At 41.4% G+C, this 21,169-nt stretch overlaps 2 protein-coding genes across 2 annotated transcripts in view; both read right to left on the minus strand.

Moving 5' to 3' along the window:
- Positions 1–15,264, minus strand: part of LOC132991947 (nucleus accumbens-associated protein 2) — a 30,343-nt gene extending 15,079 nt beyond the window's left edge. Inside the window, exon 1 of the mRNA XM_061060958.1 lies at positions 14,615–15,264. The gene's annotated coding sequence lies outside the window, so the exon portion shown is untranslated. The remainder of the gene's footprint in view (positions 1–14,614) is intronic.
- LOC132992056 (transmembrane protein 250) overlaps positions 1–20,773 on the minus strand; it is a 131,890-nt gene extending 111,117 nt beyond the window's left edge. Inside the window, exons 1-2 of the mRNA XM_061061157.1 lie at positions 20,595–20,773; positions 18,344–19,996 (exon numbers count right to left, since the gene is read on the minus strand). Of these exons, the coding sequence (XP_060917140.1) occupies positions 19,349–19,768 (420 nt within the window). The 5' untranslated portion in view covers positions 19,769–19,996; positions 20,595–20,773 and the 3' untranslated portion in view covers positions 18,344–19,348. The remainder of the gene's footprint in view (positions 1–18,343; positions 19,997–20,594) is intronic.
- Positions 20,774–21,169: the final 396 nt, after the last annotated feature.

Genomic DNA, 21,169 nt, shown 5'->3' on the forward strand with positions numbered 1-21,169 from the left:
GTGTGTGTGTGTGTGAGTGATTCTCCTCAGGCAAAGGCATTGCTAATGATCTCCAAGTGGCTGTGGGAGGTAAACAAACAAACAGAAGCAGCGGCTACTACATCACACCAAACTGCAGTGACTAGGACATCGGGATGGCTGCAAACACGCAAACATATCATCCCACGTACCCTCGAGCATAAACGATGACTTCTGGGCAAACAGTAGAGAGTTAAAGAGATAGAGACAGAGCAGGGCGACAAATTGAAAGCCACACGAGGGGAGATTAAACGGCGAGAGGCGAAAGAAAGGAGGAGCGGAAGAGGGGAGATAGACGAACAAAAGGAGAGAGGACAGCGAGAGAGAGAGAGAGAGAGGGAGTGTGTGTGTGTGTGTGTGTGTGAAAGATGCAAATAGAAAAGAACAAGAGAGAAGTTGACAAAGTGCAGTCATGTGGAGAAGAGAGGTAGAGAAGAATGGGAAAATTAAGTGCAATGATAGTGAACAGTTTAAGAGAAATTCTTGATGTGGAAAGAAAAAGTGGGAGCCAAGACGACTAAATTTCAAAGAGGCTGGACGAGTAGGACATGCTGAGACAGAGGAAATGAAATCCATAGGGGTTAAATAGATCTGGTAGGGCCGCATCGATCTCATTTAAAACTTCCTCACGATGAGAAATAACTTTGTGTAATCTGTCGTTCCAATTCAAACAGTTGCATTTTGGTGTCTGCGTTTCCCGGAGACGAGCCAAATGAGATCAACAAACTGACACTTTGTTCTAATCCAAAGAGATTCCACCTCCACATCGCTGACTCCAAAATGTCAGCGCCGCCAAAGAGAGGCCTCCCAAACCGCCGTACTTCTGGAGAACAATATCACGCTATACGACACAGAGAAGTCTGCAGTGAACACACACAACAACAACAAAAAGTTCAAACGGAGACAGAAAGTAGGATTTGGGTAGTACTAGCTGGATTTGCAGAACCACAAGGGGCCTGCAGGTCGTTCCAGTTTATGGCAACACACAAGTATGACGTGAGAGCGGCGAGGAAACTCAGGACCACGACTCACGCAAGAGCGAGATATTTTGAACAAACACTGACACAAGACTGAAAATTCCCTCGACTTCGAGCTTAAAGGGAAGCTACGTAAGCAGCGCAGGAAGAGAAGGAGGGAAGAGAGAGTCCACCAGCACAAGGACTGTATCAGGAGTCAGCAGTTAAACTGAATGTATGTTTGTATGTCGAGGATCAGCGGTGTTCATGTGTGCACAAGCATACAGTGCACTGCAACATGACTGCCATGTGATGTCTTTATTTTCTCCTACGAATAAATCCTCTACATTTGCATCGCCTTGCAGCTGCCATGTGACTGGTGGGTGTCCAAAATATAACACAGAGCTGTATATTTTCCATGAGCCTGAGGGCCTTGATTTCATGCCGGCGCGCACTGATCTTCTGTTAAGAAAGTATCCGTTTTGGTGGGCTCGGGGAGAGTTTTCCTACGAGTGAGTGTTTCGGGATTTTTAAGGATTTCATGACTTGTAAATAGATTATTGATTCAGGCCCGGTTATAAAGTGTCAATTTTGTCATGCATTGAATCTGTAAATGCTGTTTAATTGCACTGCTGAAAGGATTCTTTTAACAGAAAAAAGAGGAGGGGGGGGGGGGGGGGGGGGGGTCGGGCCGTTTCTCTTACCAAACCTTCTTTACAGTAGGAGGCTGTTTTTCCAGGACTCGATACGTTTTAGCCAATTGGCCCGAAAACAACTGACAGCATGAATTAAAATGTATGAATCAAAAAGAAAAGATGCTACAATCCTACGGTTCCTTAAAGCGTCCTTAAAGTAAAGTTTCAAGATGGTCTGATACCACACATTTTAGATACCTCGACTTGAGTATTTGCCAATAGCTGGCATCCATTTAAAACTAGTGCAAAAGAAAGATATACACAATGAGTACAAAAATATTTACATTAAGATTGCTGAATTTGTTTTTCCCTTTATGACATCACAAAGGGCAGTAACCCCTCCCCCAGGTGTGTGACTCTCCCACAGCTAGGTGTGTGTTCTGCACTCTGAGTCTGCATCATATCCAATAAACAGATTTGGTCCAAGAAGGCCCGAGTCACCCAAGCACTTCTAGAGGGGGCGTGGTCGAACGCAACTCACTTGAATTTAAAGGTACAGACACAGAAACAGCCTGTTCTGAGCAGGGCTGAAATAGAGGGGTTTATGTATAGGCATGATCAAATACAGGATCAGAGTGGACTTTTGTCAAGGAACTTCACAGAATTGTTTCGGGGAGCTCTGAGACTTATTTAAACTGGTTGACAAGGAGGAGAATATGTGACCTTTGCTACATCTTAACATAGCCCTTTTAGATACCATTTTGTCCGGGTTGCGTGGGGATTGGGAGACTTTTTGTTTTTACAGATTACTGCTCTAAACAGGTGACTCTCCATCTCCAGACAAAGTGAAACACAAACTGCCCTTGGCATCTCAGTAGGTGTGTTATAATGTCTCCTTGTGACTCTGCTTTGACAAGAGACATTAGTTTACACTCGGGAGAAGCTTTTGTGTCATCTCTAATGTGCTTCCCTTCCCCTCCAAACTGCGTTTTGAGCCAAGGTAAGGAGTGCTCTGGTTTAAGAGGGAGCTAAGAGGCTGAAAGTATTTATGCGTGCTTTTGGAGCAACTTGATAATTTATTCTCTCAAGTACATTTACAAAGCAGGTGTGTCAACGCTGTGCTAGCCACATATTCTGTAAGACAGTGAGTTTGTGGAGTTGCCTGCACTTTGTTTCTAATCCCCTAAAAAGTAATTGAAATCTTCCTTGGCTTGACCTTTCATCAGAGGAAAACAGGGACCATGAAATGACCTGCATAGTGACATGTCTCTGATTGTAGCACCAGGACTAATATTGGGTTATTCACAGGAGGTCTGTGTGTTTACGAGCACATTTGAACGACACTCTTTAAAGACTTGTTCAAACTTCAAGCATGACGTGATTTTCATGGTGCATGAGACAATACAACATGGCGGAAATGGGATGAACCACATGAAATTAAAGCGTGTTGATCCTGCATGCACATAATGAACACAGAAAAGGTGTTAACCATATTATGGACTATCTCCAATCTGCTTTGGTTTTCTGGTTGCTGGGCATGTTGGTCCCTAATATCAACATTGTTATCTGTGTCAACGGCAATTCTTAGTCATCAAGGTCAAACTGATTTGGTATTTTAGACGTATCAATCGAGTGTGTTTGGTATACTAACAGTTGGGGAGTTCCCAGTTTATAGCGAACTCTATTCCAGTTTCAGAATGATGGGAACAAAAACATTCACTTGCAATTTGAATTTAAAAAGTTGAAGACTTTGTTGAGCTGTTAAAAAAAGTCAAATGTGATATTTAAACATTCAATTTCACAAATAGCACTTGTTTCAACCAGCCGCCCTTTTACTTTGCTATAACGTGGAGATATTGAAAGGTTGTTGAAAGAATCATTTGGTCTTTTTTTTTTCGACGTGGTTAAGGGCTGCATGCCATTCAGAAAAAAATGTTTTGTTGATTTCTTTCTGTAATATATATTGCGATTTGAAAAAAGGAACAGAGAGAATCAAACCATGAAATGTCAAATAAAATATCTGATATGTGCTTAAATCGTCCAGTGCTTCAATATTGAAATGAACCGTGGTAAATAAACAACCAGTAAAGTATACATATAAAGAGAACTCACAGTGTCTGTTCCTATCTGCTGCAATGTTTGACACAACATGTCACTCCTAAAGCCAAACAATCCAAAAAGCTTCCTCTTACCATTAAATTGTTCACATGTAGCCGACACATGATGAGTGAGACATATTTGCTTCTTTAAATATTACAATTGGCCTTTTTTATTGCGATTATTTCAAACATTTGCGATATGTTTATTGTGAATTTTCATGATCACGCTGCGATTTAACCTTCACTCAGACACATTTCAGAAAACAAAGCTAGGTTTGTTTGAAAGAGCTGGCACCAGTTCTTATACTTAAGAGTGGTTGAGGTTATAGCTCCATACTGTAGACTAAATATCTCTACAGGTGCCTTTTCTGATTTATGCTGAGAAATAAAAAAAAAACTTTGAGAGCTATTTTTACAGTAAATAGCTCTCTGTCAAGGCCCTTATTTATCCTCCATGTCAGTATTTATATACCAATGTTTCTGACCATGTCAACGTTTATTCCAATTTGCAGTGTTGTACAACATGACCAGGCTCTATAGATTTTTTTTTCGCAAGACATGTTGCGACACAATTCAAATGAAAAGCTCTATAGGGCGTCCACGTGTCTAAGCAATGTGAGCAGCTATTCATCTAAGAACAATTCATAGAATAACAGCTGCAACACGAGTGTCAATCAAAAGGGGGGTCATGCAAGGTGAGAGGAATTTTACAAAAACACACTAAATGAGGTTGTGCTCCGGCAGGATTGACGCACTTTTAAGTGTCAAGACAGCGTTTAATTCCTCTAAAGATAAACTGCTGTTTCCCCCCCTCATCATGAGGGAACTTGTGATTTTTACAAAGTGAGGGGGGGTTGTTGTGAAAAGAAAGAACAAATACTCGAGTGACAGATTGCATGTTTAAATTTCCAGTGCATATATCACCCAACAGTGAGTGACAGGAAGAGGGTGGCACAGAAGAGGACGGAGGGCAGAGATATGGAGAGAATACACATGCCAGTTTGATCGCGGCACGCTGTCGCTTCTGAGCTGAATGCTCTGCAGTGACACATGCGTGACATCAGAGAGAGAGAGAGAGAGAGAGAGAGAGAGCAGCCCAACACGACCGCCAGAGGAGCCCGGTGCAATGCAAAAAAAAAAAAAAATGAGGACACATCTTTCAGCATCACTGCCCCACTGTCTACAGACAGGCATGCACAAACACACACCCACACAAAGACATACAGAGAGAGGGAGGGGGGGAGAGATAGAGAGAGAGCGGTGCCCACATCGACTGATTGCCCCATGTACATTTTTGAATTGGAGCAGACAGAACGCTTTAATTCATTCTCATGCATGGGAAAGAAAAAACAGAAGGGGATGTTTGATATCATGATCAGGGTAGGTGAATCAAACGGATATCTCATGACACGCAGCTGAGATTTCCCATGATTGCAATCATAATGTTGTCTTGTGTTATAAAGTATCATAAAAGACGGGTTTGTTCAAGCGCTCTGGAATACATACATATTTATTTTTAAGTGCTGCACACTCCCCTCCCCTGACTTGACTCCCACCCACACGCACTTTACTGTGACCTAAGAATCTTCCAGTCAGCACCACACTAAGCTAGCATACGTGTGCTCAAATAACATGTCACCTTGGTTAACCTCGACACACTGGTTAAACACTGAAAGAGACCCGAGCTGACCTATGCTAACATAGGTTGTTTATTACTTTCTAAAGCCAGACTTGAGTACACAGCATGGAGATAGGCCACACCCTCGCAGGGCAGAAACATCCCATGCATTTCTTCCACGTTATATACACAGCGTGCATATAGAGCTGGGTTGAGCCGGTTGAGCAGGATTGAATTGTAAAAACATGTGGTAGGTCCACAGAAGAAGAAGACAAACATGTACGTACAAAACAGGAGCCCTTTAGGCAGAGATTTCAACAGTGTTTCCAAGAACTAGTTAGTGGAAATCCTCATTTGACTTTAAGTGCTTGAAGTTACATCATTGTGTACAAAGGTGTCATTGTGAGACTTCCACTAAGAGATACCATTTAAAAAAAAAAAAAAAAGTTTTATTTCTGATGATTTTACAATGTGGACTAATGCAGCCTTAACTTTTCTTCATGTAGCTGAAATAAATTTGTTTTTTCACCCACAAAAAATATATATATGTTAAAGCCCCCTGGTGGGTCAAGGCAGTACTGCAGGTGGGCCTCGATGGGTTAATTGAAAAAAAATTAGTATATTTTTTACTTTAGTCTACCTCTTGCTCTGTGGAAATAATCTTGCACTGCATTGGCATCGACTCACTTTCACATATGTTCTTCTGTCTATGAAGGCAGCATGTATTGATATACTTCAAGAGTTGTGTGATTGGATATTTTTTGTTTTGGTTTCAAAGTGGGCCACATGTCATTCTTAAAATTGGTCATGTACTTCTAAATTTTGGGATACACTTGAATTTCCTTTTTGCCCAAAACAATTTATACTACATAACAATGTTTGTTATATTCAAAGCTACCAATGTAAGCCACTTAGCTTAGCTTTAAAATGATAAAAGCTCTGCTACCTCCTAAAAACTTTAAAAACTCCTAAAAAATTCTACCAACCAATGCCTCCTTGCTCAATATTTACAACAAAGTATCTCCATACCGCTCATGTATTTGTATGGTATACAGAGCTACCACCATTAGCCAGTTAGCTTATGTTAGCATAAAGAATACAAACAAAAGAAAAGACAAACAAAACACAGCCAACCATCTCATTTAGGCTCAACACATATGACCAAATATCTCAATACTGCTGCTGTATTTGGGCATGATTAACAAAGCTAGTGCCATGCGCCAGTTAGCCTAGCTTAGCATAATGACCATTAAACAACATCTCAAAAAAAGAAGAAAAAAATCGTTTAGCAATTTTGAGCTCAATATTTAGGACAAAATGTTCCTCCTGTTAAATATATATATTTCTTTTACAAAACAAGTACATTTTTACAGGGGGATATTTGGTGAACTCATTCTTGGGGAGGGGCGTTAAGGCCATAATATTATAAAAACAAGTGAGTGAATTTCCCCCCCTCCTCCTCAGGTGTCATGAATTGAGGAATTTGCTAGAGAGGCCTTTTTTGTTTAACGCAGACAAAATGTTTTTTTCAGTTGTAAAACTGGGACATTTAACATGGGCCTCTATGGGGAAGGACTCCTTTATCGGAGCCAGCCTCTAGTGGCTAATGTAGGAACTGCAATTACTTTTTTTGTCACTTGCACAAGTTTTCAGACCTGGAATTTGCAGCATGATGAAGAGATAAAAGTGTGTGTTCTACAACAAATATGCACATTTCCCAAAATGAGGGCTTCTCAATTTACGAGTTTAAATAGTACCAAAATAATATTTTAGGATTTTTCAGTTACGTTTTCAGAAAAAAACATAAAACATATTACATTTCTTGAAATATAATACAAGATCTAGAAATGTAAAAAGAATATTTACCAGGGTTTGAGAAGGGCTCGCAATGAAATCATCAGGTATGCGATTTAGCCATAATTGCTAACGTGTGTAAGCTGTTGAAAGGGTTTGGGGGGGGGGGGGGGGGGGGGGGGGCTGTGTAGAAAATACCCCCCGTCTAAGATTCCTGTCTTTTTCCACTGGCCCCTACCAGCATTCTGCCATGCTGCCAGGACATGAAAAGCACATACAGGACGGGCCATCGCCACAGAGGAGGGGTCAACTGATTTCCTTGCCTCATAGGCACTAATTATCACTTTTTGTTTACTGGCAGCAGTCTTGAAAGTGGCTTCAAGTTTTGCAGCAATTTAATTATGTACAGCTCACAGCAAAAGAGCATGGAAAATTGAGGTGGGCTGCAAGAATAAATGCCATCCACACAGCTCTCTCTCTCTGTCTGTATTTCTGAGTGAATGTGTATGTCTGCATGATTCTGTGGAGTTTATTTATGTGATGTGAATGCGTGTGCGTGTTTGTGCATGTCTGCGTGCGTCATCCCCCCCCCCCCCCCCCCCCGAATTATAGGTTTGACTTTCCCAGTAAATCTAATGTCCCCTCGCTGAAGCTCTAAAGGATCTGAGTAAATTGTTCTAAGATCTATCCAGGCTTTTCTCTTCAGTAACAATGAACGCTTTGAAGAAGAACACAGGGAGTTCAAAAAAAAAAAAGTTGATCTAAGCTAACACGTTTTCCTCTGGAGAGATCTCAGCTAATGGCGGTGACCTTGTGGTCGTGATCCCTGTCAGGGAGTTTAGGAAAGGTTCCCAGAAGTGGAAATTAAGCACCAGGTAATACTAAGAAATACTGAGTATGGACAGAATTTCTCCTGATGAAATGAGCTCTCAGTAAGCCCACATAACCTTCATGAATGTTTAATGTGTCAATGCAACAGACACCGTCAAAATCACTTCCACTATGAAGTATTACAGTGCAAAATCAAATTTTCCATCCCTTTTGAAAATGCGATCTTATGACTATATGAGAAACACATCCTCGTCATACTTCTCGGCACTCTTTAGTTCTCTGCTGCAGCTACGTGCTCCTTTTTCATGCTGAAAATACTTGGAACAACCAAATGTGCACAGGCTCCCTTTCTTTTCTTTTTCTCTACTCGAGCACAAATGCACAGACATACACAATTTCTCTCTCACACTCACACACAAAGAAACACATACACAGGCACGACATTCATGCCATGTGATCTTGCTAGGCATTATGCCAACGGCCAAACATGTCACTTACCAGAAATCTCTGAGACAGAGCGAGAGAGAGAGAGAGAGAGAGTGAGTGTGTGAGAGAGAGAGAGTGAGTGTGTGTGAGAGAGAGAGAGAGAGAGAGAGATTCTGCACATTTGCCAGTTTGTGAGAGCTCCTTGTCAAGTGTAAGTACAGTACATACGCAGGGAAAGTGAAATGTAGCTGCTACAGTTATCTGCAATGCACTGTAGTGTGGGGGCTGTCGATTCTGAGAAGAAGAAGAAAAAAAAAAAATAAGAGAGACACGTGATCTAATGTGGAATTGTTCGGAGGAACATGCCATGTTTACTGTTCATTGTCTAAATTCTTGGAAGGCTTCCTGAAAAGCACGTAGCGAGCCAAAGCAGCCCAAAATCAGTTACATTTCAAGGTTCAGAATGGCTTTTGCTGATCCTCTCCGCCTCTTATTTGCTCCCTCGTTATTTCTCAGAGTTTCTGTATTTCAGCTTAGACGTACATAAACCGTACCTGTGAAGTTTTTTTTTGCAAAGAAAATAACTGAAAAGGTCAATTTGTTTTTACTCGTGTGCTAAATTGACATCTGTGGACTAAATTATAATCCGTGTGTGATCCACAAACCACTGGGGGAGTGAGAAATTAATTCTAGGGGTGCAAACATAAGCAGGAAAATCCCACACACTCTCTTGAAATCTGTGATTTTCCTCGATTGAGCAAACGCTAGTAATGTATTCAAAGAAGAAAAAAAAAAAAACCCCTATCCCAACACCATTGCCAATTAACTAAGCAGTGAATTCGAGGAAACAGCCAAATCCTCTTTTGCAGCTTTGGCAATCGGCCTTACGCCATAAACATGTGGCATGCAAAAATAGTTTGGTTGCAAACTAATAATGTCATCCCGGAGAGAAATGCAGATCTTCTGGAGGCTGATTTACGCCAGTGAGGTCTTACAAGTACATATCATAAAAATGACACCTTACAACTGAGCAGCTGATGACTCCTTTTTGTTGCTCTCTTCCTTTCTTTAGACCAAATTTTGAATGATTGAGGAGTGAAATGTTACCTACTGTATTTGGGAAGTCACTGTATAAGGCTGACCAGTGGGACATTTAGCTATAATTTAGTTTATCTAAGTAAAAGCATCCATCAGCAGTGCTGCCAAATTTCACGCTTGCAGCAGCCAGGCTGACTTGATGTGTGACTCCGAACCTAATTTTTGCTTTGATTGAGAAAATATTCGGACAAGACGGGGTCAGCCCGGCCTCCAACTATCCACCTGCGTGTCAAAATGACTCGATGATGAACGTGAAATGTCAGATTTAAAATATTAACGGGCATTTATTACTCTCTTCTTCTCAGACGAATCAACACATTAGAAAGAGAACCGGCAATCTTACTTTCCTTTTAGACACCATGGCACATGAAATGTTCTTAATGCTCTGCAAAAATGCAAGAGGAACAACACGATTAGACGTTTGCACAGCGGCTACAGAGGAGAAATTCAATGGAACGACCTGGAAATAGTTTGATTTAATTTTCATTGTTGCCACTTCAAATTAAAAAAGAAATCACGTTGACGCCTACACAAGAAACCGCTGGAGTGCAGACAGATGAATCCAGAATAAATGCAGATAGAATAAGAATTAGCTTGAAATAAATTATACAATTTACTTCTTCTTTTTTTAAAGCTGTGGCCTTATTTTCAGTTTTGATGGACGCCTGAACGCATTAAAACTGTCTTAAAATGTAGTATGAAGAACATATTTCCTTACTGTTTGATCAGTTCTGTTAGCAGCAGACCGACAAGCCAGAACACAGCAGCAGCAGCAGCAGTTTTTTTTATTCTTTCTAATCCGTCAGGGTTTAACTAGAACAGACTCTGCCCTATGTAGAAAACACAAGACTAATGTATGAGACTATATGACTGGTGCCCTGTATCACATACCAGCAATGAGTCATTACTGTCTCAGGAGAGGAAAATCATACACACACGTAAACACATTCCCCACATGAGTATACACGCATATAGTGCATTAGGCATGGGCACACACTCACAGGGTGCAAACAGGGACAGGAGTCTCAGAGTTTTAATGGAATATAATTCAATACATGTTTTACTAAAGGACATTTCATATCAGTAAGGTGGCGTTCTGCAGCCGAATATAGACATGTTTTCAAATTATAAATAAAGCTTGGGGTGGACAAAGGTTTTTGGAAAAAGAGGATTTTTTTTACATGGTTAGAGGGCGGTTTCATTAGAAAAATGAGAGTAAGGTAAGTGAGTTTTTAATATAGTGTTTGAGAAAATGGAAATGCCTTAACAAAGACAGACAAAAAGGGACAAAAGTCCTGAAGTTGGTTTTGGTTCAATCGATGTCTGAAGGAAGGACGGGAATGTTTACGCAAGTATGAGGGGCAGTTTATGTAGCAAATTGGGACAAAGGGATTTAAAAAAAAAAAGTTTTGTTGAGTACATTTTCTCTCAATGGAAGGCCAATTTGGAAAAAAAAAGTATTTGAGTCTATTACATTGAGAGTAACGTCTTGGGATGGAGGGGGGATTTTACTCAGCAAACTGGGGGGGTTTGGGGGGGGTGGTGGGGAATCTTTAAAATTTGAATGAGGTTTAGTTCAGAGAATGTCCTACAACGGTAAATAGTGACACAAATCTTCCACCTTTGACTGGAGTTATCTTGGTGAAGGAAGGGGATTTCTACACCACTAAGGTGCATTCTTACTCAGCAGACAGGGACAAACCTCTTCAAGATTTGAATGACGTTCGGTTCAGTAAAGTGTCCTGATTATGAAAGGGAATTTTTTGTCATCGCTGAGGTGAAGTTCCCCCAGAAACAATGGACTGAAGTCGATGAGATTTTTTTGAAATTCAGTTAATAAAATGTTTTGAGAAAGGCAAGCAAATAGGGACAAAAGTCTTTGAGTGTTGATTGGAGTTTGCTTCAATAAATGTCTTGATAAAAGGTAAGGCCTGAGCGATATGAGGTTATTGGAGCCGATACCGATACTGGTATTAGGTAGTGAAAAATTCAAATAAAGACCTATAGACTGATATCTATGTTAGAGATAGATAGATATACATACAAACACATTTAGTGCATTGATCTCGGAAATGCTTTTGTCAAACACTCGGGGGAAAAATATAATGAAGACGATATTTTGTTGTTTTTTAGAGTTGAACAAAAGCCGTTATTGGCCAGAATAACCACAGTGCACTGAAACTCAAACTTCAGTTGAATAAACCTTCTTATATCTGCTCCATATTGGAGGTCAAATTTGCTGAAACCGATAGTCACGCGATGTGCTAATATCGGCCGATATTATCGGCCAGTCGATTAATCGGTCGGGGCTCTAAATAAAGGAACATAATGTTGAGTTTTGTTCAGTTAATTTGAAGTAATAAATAAACAGGGACCAAAGTCTTCAGGGTTTGAATGGAGGTTAGTTCAGTGAATTTCTCATAAGAAGGGCAAATTGGGTCAAAGGTATTTAATCGTGAATCAATGGAGTTATTTATGTTGATGAAGGGAAGGAATTATTTCAGCAGTAAGGTGCAGATTGTCCCGCTAAATTCAGACAAAAGTCCTCAATTTCTGAATAAAGTTTGGTTCAATAAATGCTTGAATAAAAGGGATGCAACTCTTAATAATCTGAATGGAGTTTGGTTCTATTAATATCCAAATAATAATAGAAATGTAAGGGTTCAGTAAATCTGTAGCATGCATTATTACTCTTCCATCTCTGAATATATCTCTGAATTTTACAGTTGTAACTTGACATTCTTCCTTTTTTTTTTGCAGCCTTTCTTTCAACTTCTCTGAAGGTAAAGGGTCCAACAAGAGATGAAGCAAGACCCTCAATGAGGAAAAAAAGAATCTCACGCCCTCCCTTATTTTCTCCCCCCTTTCACCCTCTTCTGTCAGTGCCCGCCTCGGTTATATATGAAACCGTGTTGTCATTCTCTCTCCTTGACACTCCCCGCTCGCACACAGCCCTGGGCCCCCTTGTGGAATGCTGTATAGTGTGTGTGAGGCCTATGGAGGAAGGGCATCCCGGGACACAGCGAGAGCACACACAGACACACACACACGTACACAAACACATGCTAACACACTCAGTACAGACACACGTACATACACACACACACACACACACACACACACACACACACACACACACACACACACACACACACAGACAAATACAGCTGTTGAGAGCCATCACAACCCTTTGGCAGGCGTCCAAGTCAAAGACGAGTGGTGTTGGAGGGTTTAGAGAGAAAGAGAAAAAAAAAGTCCCACATTTTCCATGTATGTTGTGTTTAAGTCTGAAGATAGAAACTTGGCAGCGAAAACAAACACTACCCGGAACTGATTTCCCCGTACTGGAGAGGTTGGGTGAGTGCAGGGAGGGGGGGAGATATCATAAACCACATCGATAAAAGCTGTCTTTGTGTTGCCTTGGGGCCGGCAGGTACACCTATGGTACATACCAATTCAAGTCTCCAAAAGGGAAGTACAGTACAGTACATCTTGTGATCCCCCGTGATTTTTTTTTTTTCTTTTTCCAAAGGGAGAAGCAAAACCATATGGGCACTAAAACACTTTGAAGTGGGAATTAATGCAGTAAAATAATAAAGGGAAGCTTTGAACTTTAAGCCACACTCCTCAAATGACCCATGTGATGCTGTGAGACCAGCTTTAAGGTGTCTCTGGCAGAGAATATACCGCAATGTAGGATTGTCACGATACCAGAATTTTAGATTTCAAAACAATAATAGTAAAATTCAAACTATAATGATACCTGTTTGGATGCCACGGCAACATAAATCAAACTCTTAAGACGCCCAATACAACGAGAACTACAAGCAAACTCCTGCACGCTTGTCTAAACTGCACAAAAACATTTCGGTTGAGAAACACTGACAATAGTATTTGTGCAATCCAAACAATGCGCTCTTTTGCGTTTTTTTTTTTTTTTTTTAATTTGTGGGATTTTTTTTTTTTTTGTCGTAGTCATCTTGAGACGTTTGACAGTGGCTAAGAGTGAGAGGCATGTAAAGAGAGGGAAGGAAAGTGACAGGAAATGAAGAAAATTGCCACAAGCTACACGCCGGGCCAGCCACACACTGCACCCATGTACACACAGGAGAAATAGGGGTGAGGTGAGGTGGTGGTGGGGGTGGGGGTGGTGGTGGAGGGGGGGGTGGGGGGGGGGGGGGTGGAGTCAGTCAGATGGTTCCTGCAGGGTTCAGGTGAGGTAAACAGGAGCCGTAGCCTATGTGAAAGAGTGTATCAATGAAACCTCCCTTTTCAACACATTGTTTCACTCTGACAGTGCCAAACTTAATTCAGTTAATGAATTTGAAACATGCATGTTGACACTCCTCACAGAATTAATTATGTTAAGGATATTTTTTTTTATCTCATACTGAGGCATTATTTCAAGACAAAAACACAATTTTAAACATTTTTTTAAAACTTAGAGTGCAGGAGGTATGTTCGTGCAATACAAGCAATGAACCCCCCCCCCCCCCCCCCCCCCGCAACTCCAGTAGACTCGTGTGAAATATTTCTTAAAGCAACATTGCGACATTTAAAAAGCCCTACAATGGATGCATTATGGGTGGCGATTTTCTTTCTACTTTATCATGACGCAAGACTTTACAATATCATGCCTCTTTCTTCACTCCCACAGTTAAAGCCAGTGACAACGCTGTTTTTTTCTGAGGGTTGCATGTTTTAAAAAAAAAAAAAAAAAAAAAAAAAAGTAGGGCCAAATGTCATAAGCAGTCCATTTTTGGGTTGTGGAGAAAAAAAGAAAAAAAAAAACTACAAATAACATCAGTCTGATGGATTATTTTTAAGGGACGCGTGGTGATACTACCCACCATCCCTCGCTGTGAAATCTTCTCATTTTGGTGATAATACTTCATTAAAGTTTAAAAGAGTCACTAAGTTTAGAAGGCAGGAGTAATAGCTCTCTGTAATGTCACAGTGAAGAGTTTATTTAATTTGTCGAGGGGTACGCAGCTTCCTCTGTAAATGGAGGTGAAAGCGAGGAGAGTATCCTAATGCATGGTAAAAAAAAAAAAAAAAAAAACCTATGCGTCATACAATTCAGCCACTGTAAACATCGAAGAAGAAAGACAAGAGAAAAAGGGGGTTTAATATATTTACCCGATTATGTCGCTGGCTGGTCCATAAACTGCTGCTGTCAGCTGGCGCAGATGTGGCAGGGCTTTCTCTTCGGATAACCTACAAAGTTTGCGGGCTGTACCAAAAAAAGAAGAAGAAGAAGAAGCAGGGCCCGGTTTCCCCCCCCTCCTCGTCCGCTGGCTCACTCTCTCTACTCTATCACTCTTCTTCGTCCCCCATCTCTCTATCCCACTCTCTCTTTCTTTCTCTCTCTCTCTGCCCGCTTCTGTCTGTCCCTGTGCAGGAAGTGAACGCCGCTCACATGAACAGTATACGGACTGTAAGCAGCCTGACATCATGCACCGCTCTGTAAAGACTTATTTTTAAAGACACAGACATTTTTTTTTTTTTTTTTTGTTGGGTAGTAGGACCCCGCCAGGTTACTGTAGGTACACTGTCCTGCCGTAGCCTGCGCGTACAGCACTATTCGGTCATATCGTGCGCCTTTACGGACACATGAACCCGCTGCACTCAACACCGCTTAAAGGTGCAGACGACTGTAACTGTAGACTAGGTGCAACAAACACACACACACACACACACACACACACACACAGGAGTTAGCTCGCTGCTACTAACAGCGTGTGAATTCTGGGTAAAGACATCACATGTGGGGGCCACATTTGGGAGCTTACAAACGAGGGGCAGCCCTGTTGTGGCTTCTGAAGCACATTTACATGCGTGGTTACCTCACGTGTCCTCCTGTGATGACAGCTCGGGCTACATGGTGGTGCGCATGTCTGCTGCTGCTGCTCTGCTAAATTATAAGCGCCAACTGCTGGCGGTGTGACCTCAAGTCAACTTTTCTGTACTGCAGCAGGCGTACATCTCAGAGAGTGCCACGGCCCACTAAATCACTGCCACTGTACTGCACAATGGGAGGGTTTTCTCCCGTCACATCTAACATGAGCGATCTGTATAGGACTGATTACATTTCACTTTGTTTTTAAAGGATATCTGCAATAAAAAGGACATTTGAATATATTTTATTACATATAGTATGCTGCTTTTACCTCATGATTCATCACTCTTCCTACATATCCATATCAGGTTATCACCCACTATTTATTGACTGTCTTTTTTAGTCATATAGCCTGTGTTTAAAAACGTGGGAAGACCCTTTAGTGATGGAATATCTAAAAAAAAAAAATATTGTAAATAGCCGGAGTCAAGCCATCATATGAGAATTTGTCTCTCAACATTTGTTCATGGCTTCTTCTTTTTTCAATTTTGACAAAAAAAGGGCAATGTTTAAAGGTGAAATACACAGAAACCAATAGGTCATGTTTGCTTAATGTGTTTAAATAGGGAAGGCATAAGAGGACATGCATCATTACATTTTATTTAACTTCAACCGTGTCCTGAGATCTCTAGAAAACAGCTTGTTATCACGGGAAAACAAGCTTTTTTAATCTATAAATGATTAGATAAGTAAGTCTAGATCTCGAGAAAACAACCATTATCATCTCATTATCACAAGAAATTGATTAAAATGTTTTGATGCTTGTCCACTTATGGCTTCCATAGTTTGCTGTTTTTTTCATTTTGAGTTATTTATAACATTGTGAGGTGAAAAAGTGACGGTTTCAAATATATCAACTTGGTTGTCTGCCTCTATGCGTACACTGCATGTTGGTTTTTAACATTTTCATATTGTGTATTTTTAGATTTAGCCAGAAAAATACGATATGCCCGCTCCTCGAAGAAGTTCCAAAAAATCAAATTAACTCCAAACCACAACCTTTACATTCAGCTCCTCGAGCACAGACGGATTTTAACCTTTGCTAATTGAGGTCTTCCTTCGAGGCCTTAGAAGTGGAAAAAAACAACAATAAAAATCAAAGATAAGAAAAATGTCATGGGTTTTTTGGCTTTTATTAAGCCTACTTCCTCAATCATCTTGTGACCCTACAGATTTATCCTGTATCCCCTGGAAAGGGGGGAGGGGGGCGCAGGGTTATGACCCCCCCACCCCCGGCATGGAAAACACTGTAAACTGCATCAATCTGCTCCACTTCTTCATTTTTTTTTTATCAGAATCCGTTTTCTGCGTTTTTTCTTTCAAGATTTATTCACAGGCTTTTTGTCTTTATTTGACATGACAGTGGATAGAGTTGGGGATTGAGCCAGAGGTCGGACTTGAACCTGGGTCAACCGCCTTGAGGACTCGTACATAGGGCGTTGATCTGACTGCTAGGCCATCTGCGCCCCCCGTCCGGTCTCCAACCATCAGATAAATACAAGCTAATTATTGTTTATCTATTTTGTAATCAAATCTATACAATGATAAGAGATCATTCTGTAAGCCCCTTAGTATTTCTTTTTTTAATTTACAGTAGCTTGATGACATTTAATAAAGCGTATACTGTAGTACCACTATCATACATCCTGGTATTTCAAAGAGTTTGCCACAACTATAGTGTTCCTATCCAGAGTATCGTATGTCTGTGGTGAGTAGATAATGACACTTAGAACAATTACAGCCCCATTAATTTTACAAGGAAATAAAAGATATTTCATCATGGATCATTGATCAGGGGAAAGTAATAAAACTGTAATTGTAGCCTAATAAAATTATTCGCTTATTTTGATCTCTCGTGTATAACTGTGGTTCTTTTAACAACACAGCAGATCAGACTCCTCAACAAATGATCTCCAAAAGTGGGAGGAAGGAAAGCAGCCGAACTAAATGTGACTGCAGGAATATAATTGTGTTGAACAACCAGTTTGTGGTTTCTCTGGTGATTTTGAAATAGACTTTCATCTTCATTTTTTTTTTTTGCATCTTTTTACAAATATCTTATCATCAGTTTTATTTTTATTTTTTTTTACTAATGATGTGCTCAAGGGTTCAATATCTGACCTGGGAGTAGGCAATCAAGGGACAGGGGGGAAAAAATGACCAAGTCATTCGTACCAAGGAACAACGTCAGCCTTCTCAAGAAAAAGAAGAAATGAAATTGAGGCGCACACTGACTAAATCATCCCAACTACATGTTCAACGCTATTGTCTTGTTCTGCTCGGCTGTAACTGGGCCTGGCCTCAGACTGTGAGGCATATGATGTGTTGATCCTCTGAACAAAAGCTTGTTGTTGCCCGCCGATTATCCATTTACGCCCTGAGGCCATACCAGTCTAAGCAATGTCTCAGCCTCTATGTCGAAAGTTCATATCTAAAGATGGCGTCCTGGAAGTTTCCAGCTTCTCTCGCTTGATTTCCTGCTCTTGTCACTGATAAACATTGGACGTCTAAGCTTGTGTTTGAATGTCATGTGAATGTAAATCCTCCCGATTTCGACCACGTTAAGAGCAACAAAAAAAAAACTGATTCAATCTGCCCTCATTAGACCCCGACGAGCATTCTTCACGCCATGTGGAAATGAGGCTATATAAGGTGATTGGGACACAGCCATGTCCATTGTTATGCTTGGCACAAACAGCGGGGTCTAGTTGTGGCTGGCGTTTGCGTGCCAGAGGAAGCTAAACAGAGAAGTCTGTCAGAGCAGCTCAGAAAACATAAGAGCGACTGACTGATGGGACACTTGACCTAAAGACGCTCTCGGTTTGAACTGTCACACACTCTTATGACACGGCTCGAGGCATGCCGTCGTGGGTGTCACACCAGACAGTGAACACATTGACTCGCACAAGAAGCTTCAGAAAAGGAAAATGTATTTAATCATTTTACAAAAGAAGTTAATGTCTTGTCACTTTTTTTTTTAATTCCGCCCCCCTTTCCTTTGCACATGAAGCACATTACACACACACACACACACTGTTGACAACTAATCTTTTGGTCACTTTATCCACCACAAGTTATCGGGTATCAACTTAGTCTCCTTGGTACATACATGTATGTTTACATGATTTTATGGTGCGTTCCATTTCACCTCGGAAGTCGGGAATTCTGAGCTGAACAGTCTGACATGTCATCAGGAACGCCCTCCTGAAGTCTGACTCAGAACCTCGGAGGAACTTCAGCAGCCTGAGATAAAATCCTTCACGGCTGCTACGTGCATAAACAGTAAAGTTAGTGTTTATTGGCACCTTTGTTTTGTTTCGGTGGGATTTAAAGTTCTAACTTTCGCTGTGTAATCGCTGTGTAATCGCAAACAAATCAAAGGAACCCCCGAAGGCGTTCACGTCGCTTTGTTGACTTGTTGCCAACTCGTAGCTGGAATGCGGTTTACTCAGGTGTGAAGTTACGAGGTAAATGGAACGCACCATTACCTAAATAATTCCAGCCAGGGAACCATGGTGCAACTGTGTAGCTCTACTTATGTTTTGGCACAAATGACTGTCTTGCATCACACAGCCATGATGCACATTAGTCATGTGTTAAAGTCAGTTTTCCATTTTTTTCACCCCCTGGTGCTGTTAGCAAATGAGTGTATAGTCATGATTCCCTTTGAAGTTTGAGAAAACAGTTAACTACTGGCATGAAAATAGAGATTTGATTAGAGAGCCAAACATGATGACTTAAAAGTCTGAAGGACACAGATGTTAAACACATTATTTCACATGTGTGCAGAGACATTTTAACATATTTTTAATTACCCAGATTTTGATTTTACGTCCAAAGGTTCCCCAAGAGCCACACAGAGTAGTCCCACGGGACTAGCTACATGTTTTATGATGTCCTATTATACCACACAGAAATCACAGTGTGAAGCATCCACATCACTCACTACATTTCTCATGTCACTTACAAGGCAGCTACATGTCCACAAACACCATAAAGCACCAGCCAAGCCCCCCAACCAGGAACATCGTGATCTGCATGCTGTAGATGATCAGGTCATTGAGCACCCCGAAGTCCAGCCGCCTGTGCCCCAACAGAAGCAGGATGACGGACAGCTTGTACTGCAGCCGCAGAAGAACGCGCACGCTGACGTACTGCAGGAAGAAGAGGGCGGAGAGCGCCACCCAGAGCAGCGAGGTGAGCAGGCTGCAGCCGAAGTAGAGGAGGAAACGGAGGAAGCTGTACATGCAGCGCGAGCGCAGGTACAGGTCGAAGTTGTTGTACTTTGTGCGCACTAGCTTGGAAGCGTGCGTCGACCCGCAGGCCGAGTGCATGCAGGTGGTGTGGGGGCCATGGAAGCTGCGCACCCGCCGTGGAATGGGGATCACAGGCATGGGTGGGCTACCCGAGCCCAGCACAGTGAGAAAAAAAAAAAGGAGCGTTACGGGTGGCGTCCTCTGTGGGTGCTGCTGCTGCCGCCGCTGCTGCTGCTGCTGCTGGTGAGGAAGTTGGCTTCATGTGGGTGGGGTGCAAAGACTGGCATTTTGTGGAGCCCTGGGATAAGACGTAGCTGCTGGTGGGGTCTGTCTGCTGTCGGCTCCAGTTCAGCGAGGGTCTCTCCTCTGATCTGTGAAAAGGTCACACATCAGTTTATCAGTCTATGTTTTGCAAAAAAGTGGTTTCAATATTGCTTAAATGCAGCATTAGGTTACATCAAGTACTGGTTTAATTATTTAATTCATAGCCACCCTGACAAACCAATGATGATAACAAACAATAACAATAACATTGAAGTCCTAGAGAAGAATATATGACAGCTGAAACAAGCATCTTTGTTTTCCCACCAATAATAGCCTATATAACCTGCATGTATAAGATGGATAGTCTGCATCCATGGATAATCATTTCCGAGTACAGCAATTAGTAACTCGAATAAAAAAATACGATATTGTTACATTTGTAGCCTAATTTAAAAATGCACATGCAGACATTGTTGCAAACTAAACAGGAGAAGAAGCAGGCCTTTGCGACACCTCTCACCTGAACACAAGGACTTTAAGAGACAGGTTTACGCCTATATGACCCAGTGTGACGCTATCTGTTGTGTTTTAATGACTAAATAATATCTCGAAATAAGCGTTTGCCAAACAAAAAGGACCTTTCATCAATGCCTTTAGAAACGACTGTCCGTGCAGAGCTAATCTCACATGCAACAACTACGGCGACTTCCTCCTCACCAAAGAAGCTGTTGTTTGACTCTTGGTCGACTGCAGCATTGTATCACATTGTAAAACAGTCAGCTGTGTAACATTGACACACGGGGGTTATGTGTTTTGTTTTTCTCCCCCCTCACACGGTTTTGGTGTGTTTGATAAAAAAAAAACAACAACACAACCGGAGATGAAGCAGAGCGCGCAACGAGCCGGTGCCTGTACGTCCTGTCGCAAAAATAAACGACTCATCCTGCCGTGACGTCATCCGCACAGTTAAAGGGGAAGTGCTCCTCATGATGGGATGCTGCTTCTTCTTCTTCTTCTTCTTCTTCTTAATGTATGATGGGATGCTGACTCTGGATTCAGTTTAAGATACTGTACACAAATATTCGCTTACACATTTCCCGTTAAAATCTATTAGGAAAGCATGACGCAGGGATTTGGTTCTGTAAAGCTTATGTGTGTGTGTGTGTGTGTGTGTGTGTGTGCGTGTGTGTGTGTGTGAGTAGTGTTGCCACAATTCATTGGGAACAGAAACTGTGATTATACGAATTTACTTCTCGTTTTTAAAACTGCATTGGG

This window comes from Labrus mixtus, chromosome 17 (genome assembly GCF_963584025.1).
Source record: "Labrus mixtus chromosome 17, fLabMix1.1, whole genome shotgun sequence".
Classification (NCBI taxonomy): domain Eukaryota; kingdom Metazoa; phylum Chordata; class Actinopteri; order Labriformes; family Labridae; genus Labrus; species Labrus mixtus.